The 20,244-nt window shown below is 38.0% G+C and overlaps 6 protein-coding genes across 6 annotated transcripts; 2 read left to right on the forward strand and 4 right to left on the reverse strand.

Annotated features, from left to right (window-relative positions):
* Positions 1-2,176: 2,176 nt before the first annotated feature.
* On the forward strand, positions 2,177-4,776 carry Cbr-brp-1 (the record flags this gene model as incomplete). The annotated part of the gene is made up of 4 exons (XM_002642160.1): positions 2,177-2,254; positions 3,112-3,291; positions 3,334-4,428; positions 4,477-4,776. 4 exons carry the CDS (start codon positions 2,177-2,179, stop codon positions 4,774-4,776), a joined length of 1,653 nt encoding a protein of 550 aa, XP_002642206.1.
* Positions 4,777-5,598: 822 nt separating this feature from the next.
* Positions 5,599-6,082, reverse strand: CBG18179 (the record flags this gene model as incomplete). The annotated part of the gene is made up of 2 exons (XM_002642159.1): positions 5,599-5,947; positions 5,994-6,082. 2 exons carry the CDS (start codon positions 6,080-6,082, stop codon positions 5,599-5,601), a joined length of 438 nt encoding a protein of 145 aa, XP_002642205.1.
* Positions 6,083-6,407: 325 nt separating this feature from the next.
* On the forward strand, positions 6,408-6,719 carry CBG18178 (the record flags this gene model as incomplete). Its single annotated transcript, XM_002642158.1, has 1 exon — positions 6,408-6,719. One exon carries the CDS (start codon positions 6,408-6,410, stop codon positions 6,717-6,719), a length of 312 nt encoding a protein of 103 aa, XP_002642204.1.
* A 680-nt stretch (positions 6,720-7,399) lies between these two features.
* Positions 7,400-8,526, reverse strand: CBG18177 (the record flags this gene model as incomplete). The annotated part of the gene is made up of 3 exons (XM_002642157.1): positions 7,400-7,747; positions 7,788-7,864; positions 8,430-8,526. 3 exons carry the CDS (start codon positions 8,524-8,526, stop codon positions 7,400-7,402), a joined length of 522 nt encoding a protein of 173 aa, XP_002642203.1.
* A 1,280-nt stretch (positions 8,527-9,806) lies between these two features.
* Positions 9,807-17,604, reverse strand: CBG18175 (the record flags this gene model as incomplete). The annotated part of the gene is given in 25 exon segments (XM_045243891.1): positions 9,807-9,974; positions 10,019-10,987; positions 11,033-11,224; positions 11,269-11,755; positions 11,800-12,089; positions 12,138-12,353; positions 12,410-12,519; positions 12,765-12,847; positions 12,962-13,095; positions 13,584-13,829; positions 13,863-14,131; positions 14,239-14,704; positions 14,755-14,943; positions 14,991-15,103; positions 15,151-15,298; positions 15,353-15,487; positions 15,521-15,682; positions 15,730-15,809; positions 15,858-16,287; positions 16,299-16,522; positions 16,579-16,702; positions 16,752-17,009; positions 17,141-17,292; positions 17,344-17,446; positions 17,491-17,604. The coding sequence occupies 25 exon segments, from the start codon at positions 17,602-17,604 to the stop codon at positions 9,807-9,809; spliced, it is 5,862 nt and encodes a 1,953-aa protein (XP_045096405.1).
* Positions 17,605-17,947: 343 nt separating this feature from the next.
* Cbr-arx-3 lies at positions 17,948-19,725 on the reverse strand (the record flags this gene model as incomplete). Its single annotated transcript, XM_045243892.1, has 7 exons — positions 17,948-17,968; positions 18,201-18,303; positions 18,353-18,412; positions 18,461-18,681; positions 18,849-19,179; positions 19,227-19,554; positions 19,641-19,725. The coding sequence occupies 7 exons, from the start codon at positions 19,723-19,725 to the stop codon at positions 17,948-17,950; spliced, it is 1,149 nt and encodes a 382-aa protein (XP_045096404.1).
* Positions 19,726-20,244: the final 519 nt, after the last annotated feature.

Raw genomic sequence — 20,244 nt, forward strand, 5'->3', positions numbered from 1 at the left:
TTTGTTTTTTCAAGAGTTTTCTAGGTTTTTGTCAATTTATCTTCCAGATACATCGGAAAATTTGAAAAAACAGTGAAAACGAGCGAAAAAATTTTAAAAGTTTGAATTCGCGCGCTTTTACTCGCCGGGCGGCCTAGAAAAAACCTCGTCCCTAAGGGCTTTCATCGTATTTTTCGATGCGTTTTTCTCGATGAAGGAATTTTTTCGAATTTTTTCTTTATTTTTATGACAATCTAAATGCATTTCTGCACATATTGATGCAATAAAAATTTTCACCGTACACCACCTTTAAGTATAGCGAGCATGTACGGTTATCCTTAAAGGAAGAAGGACAGAAAAGTCTAATAAAGTTTTTTTCGACTCATTTGGCTTTGTGTTAAATGAAACTACGGTAGTTTACTGGCCCATACTCCGGGGGTACATCAAAAAGGGGTACATTGAGGGTACATCACTCTTATAGGGTACATTGACTCAGAGGGTACATTGACTGATAGGGTACATCTGTGGAGGAGTCTGATAGGGTACATTTAAGCAACTCTCATAGGGTACATCGACGAAATACTCAAAGGGTACATCGAAAAAATCTGAAAGGGTACATTGGTCTGATTTCGCACAGTTTTCGAATATTCGTAACTTAATGAGACGGACAAGTTTTATAACGAAGTTTCGGTCATTCATCGGATTATAAGCAACTTACTGATGCTCGGCGAGGTTTTGCAACGTGCTCCTCCTCAATCTTGAATAGTAAGCGCTCATTCCTCGATCACTTAGGGACGAACATTGTATCTTTCATTGTATCTGTTTGAAGTTATTTATCTTCCTGGGCTAGAAAAAAAAGTGTAGCTCGCTGCTCAAGCTTTCAGAATGCGGGTAAATTACTAAAATTGTTTTGAAATAGCGTTCCTAAGTGATCGAGGAATGAGCGCTTACTATTCAAGATTGAGGAGGAGAACGTTGCAAAACCTCGCCGAGCATCAGTAAGTTGCTTATAATCCGATGAATGACCGAAACTTCGTTATAAAACTTGTCCGTCTCATTAAGTTACGAACATTCGAAAACTGTGCGAAATCAGACCAATGTTCCCTTTCAGATTTTTTCGATGTACCCTTTGAGTATTTCGTCGATGTACCCTATGAGAGTTGCTTAAATGTACCCTATCAGACTCCTCCACAGATGTACCCTATCAGTCAATGTACCCTCTGAGTCAATGTACCCTATAAGAGTGATGTACCCTTTTTCGATGTACCCTCGGAGTATGGGCCTAGTTTACTGTATGAATAAGTGCAATCGTAGTTCATGCAAAGACTATCAAAGTAAAATTACAGTAAGCCAGTTTACGAAAATAACCCAAAAAGTTGAAAATTCAGAATCCAATCACAACACCACATCTATCTTCGCCCCATTCGCCCCGTAATATATTTTTCACAAAACCAAAGTGGAACCGTTTTTGTCTATTCTCCCATTTATTTTGAAGGTCTCCTTAATGTTTTTGAGATAGAGAATGGAAAATGCTTTTTGTCTCATAACCTTCAAAAAGAAAACCACTTGGCAATTTAAACGGTCAATTGAAGACACACCGTCTTTTATGAAATTGTTCTTCGACGAAAATTTGAGGTTTTGCAGTTTGAACAAGATAAATGGTTACTGTATCAAAATCCTTTTTTGGTTACTAATAAATTTATGAACCTTTCTCATTTATCAATTCCTTCTCGAGTCAAAAATCAAAGTATCCTTCTTCGTTTTCCTTTCATTTTTCTCCCTATCATCTGATCGAGAAATAGGTATTCTCGGTCGAATGAAGATCATGACGTCATCATGTTTTCTCAAGAGTGTACAGTAACCCATCGAAAGAAGTGGCAGTTCTTTCCCTCCAAATTTTGAAAACCGGTTTCTGTTTTTATTTTTATTTCTCAACTTGGTCATGATGGAGATCCTTAGAACGCCTACTTTAGTAGACTACACTCCACTTGTTTCCTCCAACATCGGAAGATCAGTTTTTGTGTTAATCGAAAGAAAGTCGTGATCACCCTTGCCAACCTGTCAAAATGCACCGCGAGCAGTCTCCTTCTCTGAGTCTCGTATTTATCAACTGATCTCTCAATGTTCTGTTGTTTTTTTACTTGAAATTCGCACGCAGTAGACAACGGAAATTCATCGCTAATTGATATTTTTGCAGATGACCAAACTAGGCGCCCAACCCGGTGTTCACGGGAGTGAGGACATCGAGAAAGAGCCCATCAAGATCGATCCAAAGGTGAGTTGCTGTGAAACCTGTATTAGAAGTGCTCCTCTAGTTGAAGGGCCTCTCTATTTGAAGTGCCCCTAGAGACCCCTTATGAATGTTCCTTCTAATTGAAGGATCCCCATATACTGACTTTTAGAAGAATAGCTGAAAATTTATCGGAATTTTTTGAGAACCATCTTTTTTCTAAAAATACATTTTTTGTGAAATCTGCTGATTTCCGCATTTTGAGGTTACAGGTGTCATAAAAGCAAGTCGTCATTTTGAACATAGCGAAGCTTCTCTATTTTCATAAAAACTTTTTGAATTGGTCTTTTTTTATCGGCCTTTTTAAAAATTATTATCTAGGACTACTATACCTCAATTTTTTCAAAGTTGAAATTTTCTGAAATCCAAAATTCGTGCTTCGAGCGTTCAAAAATTATACTTCAGTTACACTATATCATCTTGGACTACTGTAGCTCAACTAAACTAGGATTACTGTGGCTCAATTTTTTCAAACTTTATATTTTCTGATATTCAAAAATTTGAAATTACCAAGTTAGTAAAACGAGTTCACCAAAAGGATCTAGATTATACAAAGTCTAGACCCTCTCCAGATACCGTAAAATTTGTAAAAGAAAGGGTCCCATACTGTTAAGTTCGAGTAGAATTATCTCGATTCGTATGCAAGATTTCAAAAACATGTCAACTGATGAATGTTTGTGATATTATGATGAGCAATTTATCAGTTGACAACTTTTTTATTTCTTTGACAGAAATCGAGAAAAAATGGCTAAAAATTAAAAGGGCCCTTCTATTACAGGTTTTACTGTATTTTTGAAATCAATCGAGTTTTTTGAAATTAAACATCATAGTCTTCATTTCAGGTGTTCACAGTCCTTCAACCAACTATCATCCCAATGCCGGCTCCACCAATGAAACCTGCTCCATCGCCAGCATGGCAAGCCATGCGTGCTTGCTTCCATTGCATGTTCTTCGCCACGTGTCTTCTTCTCGTCACTCTCATCGGATTCTACTTCTTGGCTGCAACTCCAGATCTCTTCAAGGTATTTTCAGATTCATTCGATTCCCAAAAAATGTATTTTTAGAAAACTGAAACCGTGTCATCAGTCGATAAGCCACAAATGGAGGCATTGCTTGCTGCTCAACCCATTGAAGGATCATCAGAGAAAACAACGAATTCAGCAGAAACCGCAGGAATAATGGCGATTCCATTGGCTCGTGTCGTTGTTGTTGAAGACATTTCCAACAATAACGGAGAGAAGAAAACCGTTGTAGATGGATCTGTAGAAGAGAAATCCACTTCTAACTTGGATCGTCCACTTCATCCAGACGAGATTGAGCAATACCGTATGATGGAAGCTCGTCAACAATTCCAACAAATGATGGAAGAACGCATGTACATGCAACAAATGATGGCCATGAGAATGATGAGAATGAGAAGACTCCAAGCTGCTTACTACCAGCAACAACAGATGAAAATGACTTATTATCAACAGCAGCAACAACAAATGCAAGAAGAAGCCGCCCGTCAGGAATGGGCCGAGAGATCCAGATACGAGGAAGAGCAACGCCGTCAATGGGAAGCTCAACAGGCTCAGGCTCAACAGCAAAGAGCACAGGCATTCTGGCAACAACATCAGATGGAGATTCAGGCTCAGCAAGCTCAAGCTCAACAGGCTCAAGCTCAATGGCGACAACAGCAACAGGAGCAACAGCAACAACAACCACACTTCTGGCCAAGACCAATGATGCATCAGCAACAATGGCAAAGACCAACTGTATGGCAACAACCACCACAACAGTTCTTCTTCCCATCCCAACAACAGAAACAACAAAACCAACAACCACAACAACAGCAACAACCAGAAGATCGTTTCCCACAAGCTCCACAGTTTTTCCAACCAGTTCCAGAGCCATCTGTTCACGATAAGATCTACGAAGAGCTTCAGAAGAAGTCCCAAAACATTCCTGTCAATGCTCCATCTCGTCAAATCTGGACTGCCATCACTCCAACTCCAGCTCCAGAAGCATCTGGAAACGCTGACGTCACCGTTGCATCAAACACCGCGATTCCAGCAGTGGTAGCCAGCAGCACCCCAATGCCAGAAGACGCTGCTGAAGTTTCAGACACTATTCTCAGAGATATTTTCTCAGCTTTCGATGAACAGAAGAACTCAGAGGTTTTTTTTTATTTGAAAAAATTGTATATCAATAGAAATTAATATCAGGCCGCCAACAAAGAGCTCAACTCTGCTCCAGCTACCACTGAGGAGCCAGAACTCGAAGGAAAGGGAGCTATCGTTATTGAAGATAGTTTCCCAAGAATTGAGGAACGCACGACGACTCCGGAACCAATGGAATCTAATGAAGAAATTGAGCACTCTTCAGAAGACAAGGATCATGAGAAGGAGTTGGATCCATTCGCCGCTGTTCTCAAATTCTTCGAGAACAATCCACCAAGAGAAGTCATCGAACAACAGCAACAACAAGAGACAACTGAGCAACCACAGAAACCACTTATTATATGAAAACCGTTTTCTGAAAAACTAAAAAACTGAAAAAAAAAGAAAAAAGATGAATGTAATAATTGTTATACAATTTGATTTCCGATTTTCCCCCTTTTCTTCCCATGTTTCCACCCGAATTTCCATCATTTGAATCTTTTACGCGTGCAGGTTTGTAAATAAAATTATTCACTGTTAATCTGAATCAAGATGAGAATCTCAGAAAGTTAGAAAATAGGAAAAAAAGAAATTAAATTTCGGGAGTTGTTGAATTCTTAAATTTTGGGAATTCAGAAGCGCTCTCGTATTTTTCATTGCACAAAAAATTTATTTTTAAAAAGAACTAGAACTTCTCGAATTCTAAAATTCGGGAGTTCAAAAGTTCGGACTTTGAAAAGTTTCAAAATTCAATGTTTCCGAAATTCAGAAACACAGAAATTCAAAATTTAGCAAAATCAAAATTTGAAAATTCGGAAATTCCAGAAGTAAGAAAGTCCAAACTTGGAAATTCGGAAATTCAAAATTTTAGAAATTTAGAAATTTAAACTTCGAAAATCTAATGAATTAATCAAAATCTCAGAAATCAACAAATAATGAAATTCAGTAATTCAGAACTTTAAAAATTCGGATAGCCTGAAATTGGAAATTAGGAAATTTAAAGATGAATATGAAAAAGTTTATTGAAGAGAAATGAAAAGTTCTGAACAGGAAAACTACTCCTTCTTGTCGTCGTCCTTTTTGTCCTGAAATATTAATTTTTTTGAAAACTATGAAATTCAGAAATTCACATCGTCCTTCTTCTCGTCATCCTTCTTTTCGTCTTTCTTTTCGTCTTCTTTTTTGTCATCATCCCTCTTGTCGTCGTCCTTCTTTTCCTTCTTCGTTTTCTTTGACTTGTTTGACTTCTTGGATTTCTTGGATTTTTTGGATGTTTCCTTCTTCTCGTCCTTCTTCTCTTCTCTTATCGCCATCCTTCTTGTCCTCTCCTTCCTTCTTATCATCCTTCTTCTCTGATTTCTTTTCACCGTCCTTCTTTTCTTCTTCCTTCTTTTCTCCATCCTTCATCTCCTCTCCTTCTTTCTTTTCATCTTTTTTTTCTTCTACATCCTTCTTATCACTCTTCTTCTCTCCATCAGCAGCCGTCGAAGCTGGAGCAGGTGGTGGAGGCGTCATTTTCGAACCTGCTTTTGGTGGCCTAGAAAATTTATTTGATTCAAAGTCATGAGATATTTCAAACTAACGCGGTCTTTTTCTTTCCACCGCATCCTATAACAACGGCAATTGGGCCGATGAGCATCAGCGTCAAATGGAGATAGTCGAGGGGGCTCATCGTCGTTACCGCGTTTTGGCGTAGATTATTTGATTGGGTGTATCGAAAGAGTAGATTCGAAACTGATTTTCTTTCCCGAAGATCAGCTTCTTTTTTTAGACCTTCCTGTCGATGTCATGAGTCTTTTTTTGGCAAAATGAGACAGCCTAGTTAGAAGTACTTTCAGTCAGCTTGAGTCCGAAAACATTTTTTGAGGTGCTGATGGTCATTCTAAGCTCGGATCAACTCACATTCAATTTTTTTTAATTCGGCCTTTCAGAAAACGACTTCACAAAACGGGAGAATGACAGTGTCTTGCACAAGAAGAATGTAGAAGAAAAGAAAGATGAAAAGAAGGAAGGAGAGGAGAAGAAGGATGGAGAAAAGAAGGAAGAAGAAAAGAAGGACGGTGAAAAGAAATCAGAGAAGAAGGATGATAAGAAGGAAGGAGAGGACAAGAAGGATGGCGATAAGAGAAGAGAAGCAGGACGAGAAGAAGGAAACATCCAAAAAATCCAAGAAATCCAAGAAGTCAAACAAGTCAAAGAAAACGAAGAAGGAAAAGAAGGACGATGACAAGAAGGATGATGACAAAAAAGAAGACGACAAGAAAGACGATAAGAAGGATGACGAGAAGAAGGACGATGTGAATTTCTGAATTTCATAGTTTTCAAAAAAATTAATATTTCAGGACAAAAAGGACGACGACAAGAAGGAGTAGTTTTCCTGTTCAGAACTTTTCATTTCTCTTCAATAAACTTTTTCATATTCATCTTTAAATTTCCTAATTTCCAATTTCAGGCTATCCGAATTTTTAAAGTTCTGAATTACTGAATTTCATTATTTGTTGATTTCTGAGATTTTGATTAATTCATTAGATTTTCGAAGTTTAAATTTCTAAATTTCTAAAATTTTGAATTTCCGAATTTCCAAGTTTGGACTTTCTTACTTCTGGAATTTCCGAATTTTCAAATTTTGATTTTGCTAAATTTTGAATTTCTGTGTTTCTGAATTTCGGAAACATTGAATTTTGAAACTTTTCAAAGTCCGAACTTTTGAACTCCCGAATTTTAGAATTCGAGAAGTTCTAGTTCTTTTTAAAAATAAATTTTTTGTGCAATGAAAAATACGAGAGCGCTTCTGAATTCCCAAAATTTAAGAATTCAACAACTCCCGAAATCTAATTTCTTTTTTTCCTATTTTCTAACTTTCTGAGATTCTCATCTTGATTCAGATTAAACACTTCAATTTACAATAACAATTTTTGGTTGGAGTCCCTTTAATGAATTTTAATGAATTTTATCCCTTTAATGAATTTTATCACAAAAAAAGTTCAGGTTAAAATCGGAGAACACTTAGTTTCGACTGTGCCAAAAATCCCTTCTCTATTGACTTTGCGTACACATAACATCGATTTATCAGAACGAATTGAAGAACAGAAACTGTAAAAAGGAGCTGTTCTGTGGTTTTTTCTTTTTGATTAAACCCACGAGCAACTGATGCAGTACTGATAATTTCCACCGAGTATCCAGTCACTAGACCCATCACAAATCGATCTTCTTCTGCAGTCTTAACACCGAGAATATTAGGATAAGTGTCATTCGATTTGTATCCAGACGAAACTTGGCTTGCGAAATATACTGGAGTGAATAGGATTCCCCCAAAGTCGAATGTAAGGTGAATTAACTGGAAATCAACTGATTGTTGTTTTTTTTTAATATCTCACCGATATGTACATGGAAACTCTCAACAGTTTTGATCGATTTTTGATTACTCCATAGAGTAAAACAACTTCCAAAACAGCTGAAACAAATCCAGACGTTTTAGTAACTAGGTCACCGTTGAAAATTGATTGCCATAAACATTCGATGAGTCCGAATATTGAGAAGCAGATGACGAAATGACGAGTTTGAAAACAGAAGATTTGAGGCTGAATTTCGTTTTTATATTTTTCTAAAATCTAATTGATTTCTCACAGGTCCACCAAATGCCATCTTTTTTTTGAAGACGTACAGCCTTATTTTTTGAATCTGCCGAAAAACATGAAAAACGAATGATTCGTGACTGAATCTACCATCCGTAAAACTGGTTATCCCCCGTAATCCCTTCCATTGTTTTTCAAACAGTTTTGAACATTTTTCATTTGTATTTTTTTGTTTTGGGTAACTTTTTACAACGGAAGAATTCAAACAGAAAAGTACTTTATTAGATATTATGTACAGTAATCCTTGGTCCTGACGACGTCACGTTGGCAGTAATTCGAGGTATTTTCGACCATCTGTACACCGTAATAACTGCGTAGTAGCGGATGAAGACTACTCAAAAAACATTTTTGAAATCAAGTTTTCAAATATGGAATTCAACTTACAAGTCCACAATGAAACCAAGATTGCTTGTATAAACAGAGCGTTGAAGAATGCGTCTGTTTCATTTCGAAGTTTTGCTTGATCTTTGAGAGTTGTCATTAGCGATACTGAATAAAGTTGAATAATAATTCTATGATCAAATTTCCCGATTTTTACCCGAAATAGCGATGAATGCAAGGTTGAAAATTATAGCTGATAATACAAGATGAACGCCCTAAAATGTTCCGAATCAACTTTCGCATTTTAAAGAAGAATAAACACAACTTACAAATATAACGAGAGCTATTAAAATCAACCATTTGCATTCCCAATAAATGATAACTGCTAAAAACAAATCCAAGAAAATTGAAATGAGCAATCCCATAAGTGACATATAGTCATTTGTATATGGTGGCTTCCATCCATAGACATAACCAAAGATTTCAGGAATTAGGAACAAAATTGATATGACGATTACGGTAATCTGTTAGTTCTTATTATGCTTTTTTAATCGGAGCTGTGGAAGAGAAACACCGGTGGCTGAAGGTCCCTCAACGACAACTACAGTAACCTAAAAATATTTATATTTTGCTTTTCGTTGAGTTTTCTGTTATTTTGCCGAAAAAAAGTAAAAAGTGAAACAATTAACTGAAAACGCAGGGAAACCGAGATAAGAAATCCGGAAAATTGAAATAGTTTTAGATGACGGTAGTTTTCGTTGTGGAACCCTCAGCCACGGCCACCCGCGTTTCTCATCCACAACTTCGATTTTTTGTACCGGAATTAATTTTTTTTTCAACCACCTACCTTTGCAGTTTTCACTTTTCTTGGAGTAGTCTATAATTAAAAATCTTTTGAATTGTCAACCTAAAATTGAAACCCACCCAAAAAATCGACATATTTTTTGAAAAAAGAAACAGTATACTCCATTTCTTTGCTTCTCGATTTCTTTTATACAGCTTCTATTCTATATTTCGCTGAATCATCGAAGAAAATTCGTTTTTCTTCTAAAGCTGTGTACAAAAACATAATTTTGTCACTTTTTGTGTCGTGTACCATTATTGCGAAAAACTACAAACAGGAACTCGAAATTTAATTAGTTGAAACGAAGAAAAAAAGAAGAAGAAGCCACTGATAGTTTCAGGGCTTGTTGTACGACAAATTTGTACGGTTTCTGTTTTTTACTTTTCCTTTAGATACATTCAAGTTTCAATTAAAGTTTCATTTTTTGAACAGTGTTGGAATTGAGAAGAATTCTAAAATTGCAGGCGGAAAAATTTGACATCAAATTTTAATGTTTTGTGATAATAATAAAAAAACATTACAAAAATGTGTAGAAAAGTGGGAAGAGAAGCAAAAGTTAAAATACAAAAATGGGTTTATGAATAAGTGTTATTAAATTACTGTCCGGGCCAGAAGTGTTGCTGCGGTGTTCCACCGATACCGTATTGTGAGGCGTTTTGAGCTGGCGGTGGTTGTTGATAATATTGCTGTGGTGGTGGTTGTTGTTGCATCTGTTGAACCGGAAGATACTGTTGCTGCTGTTGGGCCGGCTGATAAAACTGTTGCTGCAATACAAAAACTTTATAATAAAATTGATTGAAACCCCAACCTGGTAAACTTGCTGCTGTGGAGGCTGCTGCTGATATACTGGCTGCTGGATACCATATTGTTGAGCATATTGAGATTGCTGTGGGTGCTGGTACATCTGCTGGAGATATGGCTGTTGGTATACATTTTGCTGATAACCAGGCTGTTGCGGAGGATATCCTTGTTGTAGCTGTTGAGCACCCGGGTACATCATCTGCTGTTGTGGAAGATATTGTTGCTGAGGAGGCTGTTGTGGTAGTGCCTTTGTCACAGCGATAGGGGCAGGTATTCCAAGAGACGATGGTAGTGGAGGTTGACTGATATGAGGAATCGGTGCACTTTGAGATGTATTTGGGACAAGTGTGGCTGTAGCAGAGATAGGTGCAATCGTGGCACTAGGTGTGGACATAGTGCTTGATTGAGATGGAGAAGCACTGATGACAGGAAGATCCTCTGATTTCGGGATGGAAGTGGTTTGTGCTGGATCTCCAACTCGTGCTCCGTTCGGCAGTATAGTTCTTGCCAAAGCCATTTTTTGTCCTGGCAATATCGGATCTTCAGGTTTTTTCTCTGGAGTTTGTTTCGGCGAAATTGGCTTCCGACGAACTTGTTTCCCAATCGCTGCGTATACATCCGAATAGTCTTCATCCGAAGCGTCCCCATCCGAAAAACCATCATTTCTTGCATCAGTAGCTCCTCCATGGTTCATAGAAGTAGATGGATTGGAATAGAATGGCCTTGGAACGTCTTGTTCCTGTTGTGGCTGTGGTACAGATCGACTTCCGAATGCCTGTGAATAGGCAGAACTTGTGGATGTCTGAGAGCTAATTCCATATTGTTGGGGTGGAGGCTGTTGCTGTACAAGTTGCACAGGTTGAGGGGGCTGATGTTGGTGCAAAAATGAATACTGCTGAACTGGCGTAGGATTAATTCCAATACCTAATGATGAAATGACTTCGGTTATGGGTTTCTTTGGTGCTTGCGTTCCCATCTGAAACTAAACAAAATCATTTTTTTGCTCTTTTTTACAGTTTACAGTAAATTGTTCACTCACTTTTCCAGTTTCAGTATTTTTGATGAATTCTTCTAAAGCTTTGTTGCCCTCTTCCTCGTTCAAACCGAACCGAGCATACTCGGCAAGAATGGTCTCTCGTGGCACATTCCCACTGACGTGTCGCAACAGACCTTCTAAAGCCATCAACAAGCCCATTACTTTTTGTTGACGATTCTGAAAATTATTATTGATGAAACATCTATTGAAAACTATCGCACCGCTTGCTCCAGCTTTCTATTAGCCTCGATTTTTCGGCTTTCTGCAGAATGTGTTGGTGCAACAGGGGCAGGTTGGGGAGGTGGAACTGTGACGAATGAATCAATTTGGGTTCCTTGAATGGCTCCTGATTGAGTCAAATCTCGTACTGTCGCAAGTTTGGCGTTGAAATCTGCTGCCGTGCTGATGTGTTTCTGAGAGCTGGTCAGACCAGTATTGCTCTTTCCGTTTCCGAGACTCGCCAAGAAAGAATCTGTTTGCTGTTCCCATCCAGACTGCTTACGTCCATGGTTACTACCACTGTCCGAACGACTTCTAGAAGGATCTCTGGAACGACTTCTGCTTCGAGATCGACGGTCACGTCGGTCTCTATAGTGCCTGTCACGAGAACGACTTCTCGATCGAGAGCTTCTCCTATCACGGCTTCGGCGCCTTCTATCACGGCTTTTGCTTCGGCTTCGTGATCGTCTCGAACGATCGCGATCGCGACTGAAATGTAAAAGTAAAACAGGAAACTGAATGTAATGAATTACCTTCTACTTCTTTCTCGTCTTCTATTGTCACGGTGGTTTTCATGTTGCTTTCTCGAACTTCCCTCTCGTTCTACTTTCATGTCGTCCGGGCCAATTAAAACAGGAACATTGATCACTTCTGGCAAAACGATTGTGGGCCCAACGACTGTTTTGAATCCACTACTCGACCATGATTCCGTCGTTGATTTCCCGTAGAAATATTCCTCGTATCCAGGCCAAAGACGTTCAATTGTCGCTTTGTCGATTATTGTCTTCATACGAAGTTTGATCAACTTTCCAGCTTCTTTCGTCTGTCATAGTTTTTTTGGGTGAAAATATAAAACAAGAAAAAATATTACCTTCAAGTCTTTGACGAAATTTTTGAAAATGCTCTTTCGAATCGGTACGTCTTTTTCTTTCATGATTTCCTGGTAGTGATTCTTGCAATTATGGTACATATAAGTACTTTTGTGATCTTGGGAACATAGATGATGAATCATTCCCTCTGGAGCTGCCCAATGATCACAGATTGTACACATATACGAATCAAGCGATGGATCATCTAGGCAAACAATCTGAAATACAACGTTTTATGATTTATTCCAAGCTGAAGATTGAGGTGATAAAATACCTCAGCTATGGAAGTAATCCCGTACGCATCTGAATTGTCTTCAGCATTTCGACTCATCTCGCGCGGAATTTCGGCAGGATCCAAGATTTCGCCAGCTCCCATACTACGCACTGAAAGAAACAATATTACAAAAGAAGGTTGCTCATAAAGTGATAGAATATCATATTTGAGAATAATTTTGTCAGAAAAATGATTTCAAAATACAGGCAATCAAAACAACTGTTTTAAAATATGTACATTTAAAAATTCGATAAATTAGGTATCTGCCAGAACTGTCTGAATATCCAGGAGGCGCAAAAAGTGAAATGAGATGATTCAGGATAGTTTTCTGTAAGTTATGATTATATTATCTTACTGTGTTTGAGCAGATCTCCTTTATGTCGAATTCTTAATCTGTCATGAATTACTGGATCCACGAGTTTTCCTCTGATCGACGGTCTAGAAAAAGTAGGAACTTTGGATTGGGACTTTCAAACGGTGCTTTAAATGGAAAATATTTCAAAAACCAAAACTTGATCTGTGAATAAAATCTGAATATTCCCTGCTGTGTACCTTTTTCTATAAGCAGGAATTTCAGGTTGAGCTTGAGGAATTGGTCGAAACTGCACAGGAAATGCTGATGGTGTTGGCTGATTCTGGGGGAACGACAGTGATGGAGGTGGACCAAAGAACTGGGCTGGTGGTGGCTGAATTATGGGATTATTACAGGGGGATTTGTGAAGCATCAATAATTAATTCAAAAAAAACGAAGGAAAAAAAGAGAATGGAATGAGCTAACTCTGGAATTTGCCGCGCTAATATCGCATTTCTAGAATCTCCAAATTTGAAAAATCTTGAAAAACCAGACCGAAGGGACTCAACGAACTTTTTTCTTTAATTGCACAGCCGGAGAAATTTAGTTTTATGTGCAGTATATTTTGGGTCAGGAATTTCCTGAAAAATGGGAAATTTAAAGTATCTGATTTTTGCGAGACGAAGTACAAAAAACCAATTTTCGGTATCTTGAAAAATCTCAAACTCCAATTTCCCGAAAATCGCTTGTTTATAAATTAAGCGTCTCCTGGCCTATTCCTCAGTGTAACACGCGCCGCAGAAACACACCAGCCTGGTGGGAAAATGAAAATTTTAATATTCGAAAGGAAATTATGAAAACGAATTTAGCTATATATATTACCTGTTTAACCGAATTGAACACATCATATGAAGTGTTTATCCCTGGAGGTACTGCGGGAGCACTGACAGGAACCACATACGGATTATGAGATGCAGCTGGTGGTTGTGACGTTAGCTGCGGCATGATAACAAGCTTCGGATTCATAGCCGCTGATGATGCCATGTTAGGATTATGCGAAAGTAGACGCAGCTTCTCAGCTTCGAGTTTCGCTTTTTGAACATCGATTTCTCGTCTTTCGGCGTTTTTCTAAACTCGTAGTGTTAGGAAATGCCCAAATACCAAAACAGTGAAATTATTGCTAACCTGATTTGCTATTATAGAATTAAACTTCAACCGGTTCTGCAAATCAGAATCCTTCTCATACTTATGAACATTCGCAAGAGCATGATTTCGAAGATTTTCTCGTTGCATTTCTCTTTCCCGTTCTCTGTCTCTTTCCAACTGTCGTCGACGATTCTCTTCTTCAAAATTTCGATCCCATTCTTCTTGTTCTTTTCTTTTCCGCTCCGCTGCTCGTTCCGCCTTTTCTAACTTTCTCTGCTCGACTGCTGAAAAAAGAGATTGTTAAAATATTGAGAAAAGCTCATAAAGGAAAGATTAATTTGCAACGCGAACAAGTGCTTTCTGCATTAGGAACCCTTATTCAGGATCTTACCAGCCATTTTTTCCGCATCTTTTTTGGCTTTCTCTTCCGCCTGAATCTTTAGCATAATTTCGGTTTGTCTCTTTTCTTCAACATCAAACGGATCATATACCAAAATACAGTAAGCTTCTGGTGGCTGAACTTCTTTTAACAATCCTGACAAGTACTTTCGATATTCTTTTCCTTTATCAGCTGTCTGATTCGACATGTGCTTCATCAGATCACGGATATGAGTGGGACGATGTTTATGAATCCAATTCACACAGTGGCTCATCTCTTTAACGTGCGACTCCAACGACGATGCTCGCTTAGGGAAAATTTCCGCACAAACGGTACAATAGAAATCGGCTTGTTTTTTCGAGATTCCCGTAATTCGGTCTGTCGCCGGAAAACGACGTTCAATTATATCATCGAGGCCAACTATGCCATGAACATATTCATGTTTTTTCGCCTCTGCATTCCACTGCCAAATAATTTTCTGAAACGTTGACAAAAACCACTTTCTAAAATATATGTATTGAAACCCACTTTGGTAGAAGTGTTTTGAACGAGTGGCTTCACTGTATATGACGACTTTTCCTCGAGAATTCCAAATGCAGATATCACATTCGTTTTGCAGACTTCAGATCTTTTATGATGTTCTTCAGAACATAAATGAGAAGTAAAGATGTCCTTCTGCCACGTGGATGCATCAGCAATAACAAGAAGTTGGCAATTCTAAAATTCTGTGTAAAATGGAACAAATCCAAAAGAAACAAACTGACGTCACATCTACAGACAACAGATGCAAGTTCGTTGTCAGATCCTCTATGGGTATTGATAATAACCATTCTTGATGCTATCAATGCTTCTCTTGCAGTTATTTGAGCATCATTTCCTGAAACCATCGAAGCTAAATATTTGAAGATCAATGAAGCTTATTACCGCCATCACAAGAGATTTCATCCACTAGTTTTAGCACTGTTTCATAAATGTCTTTTCCTGATTCGTCGGCGAACAGCGAACTTTGGACAAGCCTTTGAGAAACGGAAGGCCATGCAGATAATTCGAGAGTTTTCAACTTGGAATAAAGCTAAAACAAAAGAAAAATTAACCCTTTTAAAATTAAAATCTTTAGAATTCGTACTGTCATTCGTTTCTGAAAGATTCCCGAGCTTCTCTGAAGAAAATCCATCAAAAACTTTCGTTTATTCTCGTCTGTTTCCGGACCAAGAAGAGTTCTCACTAGGTCAGGAGCGGTGAGAAACTGAAACACCAGCATCTTGAAAAAGATTTAAGAAATGCTCAAACGAACGATGTACTGCTTAAGATGATCGTATGATCGAATATGTTGATTAACAAAAACAGGGTTCTTCGAGAAGACTTTCTGACAACATTGACATGCTACTTCGTTTGACTTTTCGTCCTCAATCATATATTCAAGACCAACATCACATTGAGTTTGAATAAGAACATCCTGGAACTCAATGTTTTTTTTTCGAAAGTTTATTTTTCTTGCAATACCTTATTCACTTTCCAAACTCCTTTAACTTCGGTATCGATGTTAAAAATAGTCGACGAGTATGGTACGAAATAGCTCGGATCTGTGATTTTGAATTTTACAAATTAGATTTTTTAAGCCTCTAAATTACCAAAAGAGATACGGTAACTCATTGCAGCTGATTGAAAATGAATAGGACTAAGCACATGTTGTGTCCAAATCGCATTCATCTTGTCCTCAGTGTCCACAAACTTTGCTCTAAACTCAATGTACGTTCTACACACTTGACAGAATCGGAAAACTGTTCCAGGAAGGTTGTCTTTGTAGTCGTCTATGACTTCAACTGGCGGATCTGAGTGAACATGAACGTCTCCTTCCAGCATGTTTTTGAGAGTAGCCGGAAAGCGAGTCAGTTTATGTAGTTTTTTCTTATTGTCCTGTTCTAACGAGATTTCTGCTATAAACTTTTTCCGAGCTTTTTCGCGACGATCCCGTCCAGAGAGCTGATGTGCTATGTATGACTTATAAGGATCGAGCATGTTCTGAAAATTAGTAAATGAGAATGATAGTTGTTTTTTTTTCTGTCACTAACCAAGTATTTGAAAGCATGGTATTCTGAGCTGAAATGATCCGAAATTTTATCCGAATCGACAAGAGCATAGCAGACAGTGCACATCGTCTCATTTCTAGCACGGACGCAATAACGATACCCACATGGTTGGCTCAAATACCACTGGCCTGGGCTTCGTTCAATCCAGTGGATATCTCCAATGTCTTCTCGCGATTTGTACTCTTCAAAAATTTCTTCTGGATCAACTGAAAAAACAATGAGATAAAAAACAGGCAAAATTATCATGCGTATTGTTACACACATTCGTTTATGATAGAGCAAATAGTGGCACAGCGTTGATGACTTGGGTGTTCGAAATGATTGGCTTGAGCACGATCTTTCGTATATTTACCAACTATGTGGACAGGAATGATTTCGTTACAAGTCTGAAAAACTAGGCTGATATCGAAATTCAAACTCGAACAATCCACATACACTACAGTACATAAAGGTTCGATCTGGCTCTCCAGGATATGGTTGGAAAGTGATTTCAGATGTATCTTTTATTCCCAACTGTTTCTTTCCATCTTCTTTGCTCAATGGCATTCGAAGAATACTTGGAGGTTGGAGTCCATTGATTCCATCCTCTTGTTGGAAAATCTCCTCAGCAACTGAGCGGTATTTCTCGTATTTTCCACACTCATCGTTTGCAAATTCCGCTTCGATCTTCTCGTTGTCGTATTCACATTCTTCCTAGAGTTTCAAAAAGAAAATTAGGTTGAAATTTTGGAAAAAGAAGAAAAATAGAAAACTATAATAAAGTGGAAAAATAGGAAGAGAAAGCAAGAAAATAAATCTCATAATTGCAATGAATTTGGTATTACCATATAGTTCCTGATGTGTACCATCGAATTCAGATGAGCGTCCGCAGATTCAAATGTCGCTCCTGCCTCGTAACATATATTGCAAGTCCAGAAATTCGCCTTCTCGTGATCAGGAAGTCCGATTTGTTGAATTTCCTGACACTGATGAAGACCTAGAAGATTTCGGTTTATGTTTCAAACGTTATGACAGCCTGTCGACGCACCAACAACATGCATCTTCTTCAGTTTGTATCTTTCAAGCATTTCAGAAATCGCGACTGTCCCATGAATAATAGAGCTTGAAAAGAACTTGTGCAAGTTCCATTTCTGAAAGATTGAGCGTTTTCCAAGATCAACAGTTTAATACTCACTTTGAGATGGGTTTCAGTTTTTCGATGTTCCTGCTTATCATATTCGTCAACACACTTTACTCGGCAAGCATTGCAATACTCGTCTTTTCCCCATACATCACTATCATCTTCCATTATCTGAATAATAATAAAACAACCCATGAGTATAACGAAAACATGTAAAACAATAGAAGATACAAAAAAAAGTACGAAAATGCGATATCTCAACGCAGAAACGCAAAAAGTAAAGCCAAAAATTGAAACTTTGCTGTAAAAGAATTTAGGATAAAGTGTTTCAGGTTAAAGCAAATCTTTGAAATTTTGTCATAATCAATGGGATGAATTGAAATGAAAAAGGGATATTTAGCATAGTATACACAGAAAATCACATGAATAAAAGCAGAATGAAATTGAGGTGTGGAGCAATAAAATTTATATAGATGATATTTTCGCCAACTGATTCGGTAGTGAAAACTGTTCAGACCAGGGATGGGTGATTCTGAAAAGTTGGAGATTACAAAGAAGTTACAGTGAAGGTTCATTTCATAAAAGAACTCGAAAACTTGTTATAGTCATGCGTTTTGTGTTAAATACTTCGTAAAGAAATTCACTCTGATTAGATTTTTTTTTTTCAATTTTTTCAAACTTTCAATTCAACCCTGTAACTAAAACTTACTCGGCAAAATTCTAATGTTTCCTGAACTTCGATATTTATAAAATTAAAAAGAAACAGAATAACATACCTTCAAATCCCAGAGGGCAACAATTCCGTCAGTTCCACATGTTGTGAATTTGGAAACGTTACCGACGGTTCCAGAATGTGGGAGAATTTGTCTAAAATTGGCTCAAGGAATCAAATTTTATCAAGAAAAGTGTTTCTTACGTAATACGATTCTGATGAAGTGTCTTCAAAGCTACAACAACTTTCTCGGCTGCATTGTTTCTGGAATTCGATTTAAAAAATACACGAGCTGCTGAGTATTATCAATACCGGTCGATATTTTTAAAAAGCTGAAGAGCACTGTTCACACTTGACGATTTGGTGGCCGATGGAACATCCAGCTTACAGACTTCTTTCAGAATATCCTGAGAAACAACGAAAAGAACTGGCGAGCAATCATGACCCGCAGCTACAATGCTGTTCTCTGTTATCCATTCGACTGTTGTGAAAGGGAGATGAACTGTACGCAAGTTTTGAGCTTTTTGGCTATCCTGAAACAGAGTAATAATTAATTTTCAATTTAAAGGTGGGGGGACATGAGAAAAATAATGTTGTCGAAATTCCGTTCAAATATGCTCCTCGAGGAGTTGAACTTGTCGAGGCGAGTGTTGAAGGTGCGGCGCCGTAAAATCCCCCGTAAAATCTCCTGTCCCCCCACCTTTAAGCTGAATTTCTTTGAACTCACAACAGTAGAATCGACGAATGACACAGAAGAATCATGAGAGACGAAAGCCAATCGGCATCCAGATGGGGAGAAAGCTACTCGATGAACCCATCCTCCGACAGTATATTCACTCATCAGTTGCCCGAATGGCATCTTTTGTCCCCAAGGATTTGGTGATGGTTTTTCGTCGACTTCTTTCACATACGCAGAGAAAACTCGGCATTTGAAATCACACGAACCAACTGCCAAAAGCACGTTGTTCGGGTGCCAGTCAAGACAAGTTACAGTTGATCGAATTGGTTTTTTGATTTGTTTTGAAACCCACCTGAATGTTTTTTCTTCAATAAAATAATTATTCTCAGTTTTACTCACCAGTGGTTTTCTTGTTCATAGTAGCAGACGGAGACCAGCTTAGCACCACTTCCGACGGCAAACTTGTTTTCTAATGGCGACCATTTTACATAAGTGGCCGCTCGATTGAAACGAACCAAGACCAACTCTGGCTTCCAAACATTTTTATCGAAGGTCCAAACAAAAGCATTCTTGTCCTGAGAGCACGAAACTATTCTATTAGTTTTGGTTCCCCAGTCGAGACCAGTAACCGGAAGATCATGTTCGGAAAGGGTATGAACGGATTGCCATTCTCCGTTACGAAACTCGAAAATATGGATTTCGTTTGAAGATGCAGACACGGCGATTTCTAAAATTATGGTTTTACAATCATTCATATACAGAAATAACCACAGAACTTTTTTAGGTTTCAAATATAATTGGGAAGATACTTACGAGTACGGTCTTTATTCCACGCGTGGCATGTGATTGGACCAATCCCGAAATTCCAGTGTAAAACGGGAACACCAGAAGACGACATTTCCGTTGAGCCGTCTGGAACAAAAAACTGACTAGCGTTATTTTAATGCAGTACTGAAAACGATTTTGAGACACATAAAAAGACATCGCATACAAAAAACAATGTTTATTCAAGAAAATATATAAAAATCTGCCGGAAAGCGATCGATTTGCGGCTTATTTTGTGTACAAAAGTCCGAAATTTCGGCAGAAATTAATCATGGTTGTATACACTCTCACGACAGATTGCGGAAGATGCGCACTGTTTCACGACAAATTAGGGATGCTCATCAATTTCGTGTGATGAAGACTTTGATTGCTGTTAATCCATTTTCAATATTTTATTTCGAGTATTAGAATTCGTGTGTTACATTAACTGCAAAATATTCAAATTGACACTATTTTTATGGAATGCTCTTGCAATACTTTTTCTAGATGTACTTCTTCGATTAAAAAAATCTTTAAATGCACGCTCTCCCACAGAACAATTCCGAACTGCAAATTAATTTTTGATCTACAGAAAAAAAGTTTAGACCTGCAA

This window comes from Caenorhabditis briggsae, assembly GCF_000004555.2.
Source record: "Caenorhabditis briggsae complete genome, chrIII, whole genome shotgun sequence".
Lineage (NCBI taxonomy): Eukaryota > Metazoa > Nematoda > Chromadorea > Rhabditida > Rhabditidae > Caenorhabditis > Caenorhabditis briggsae.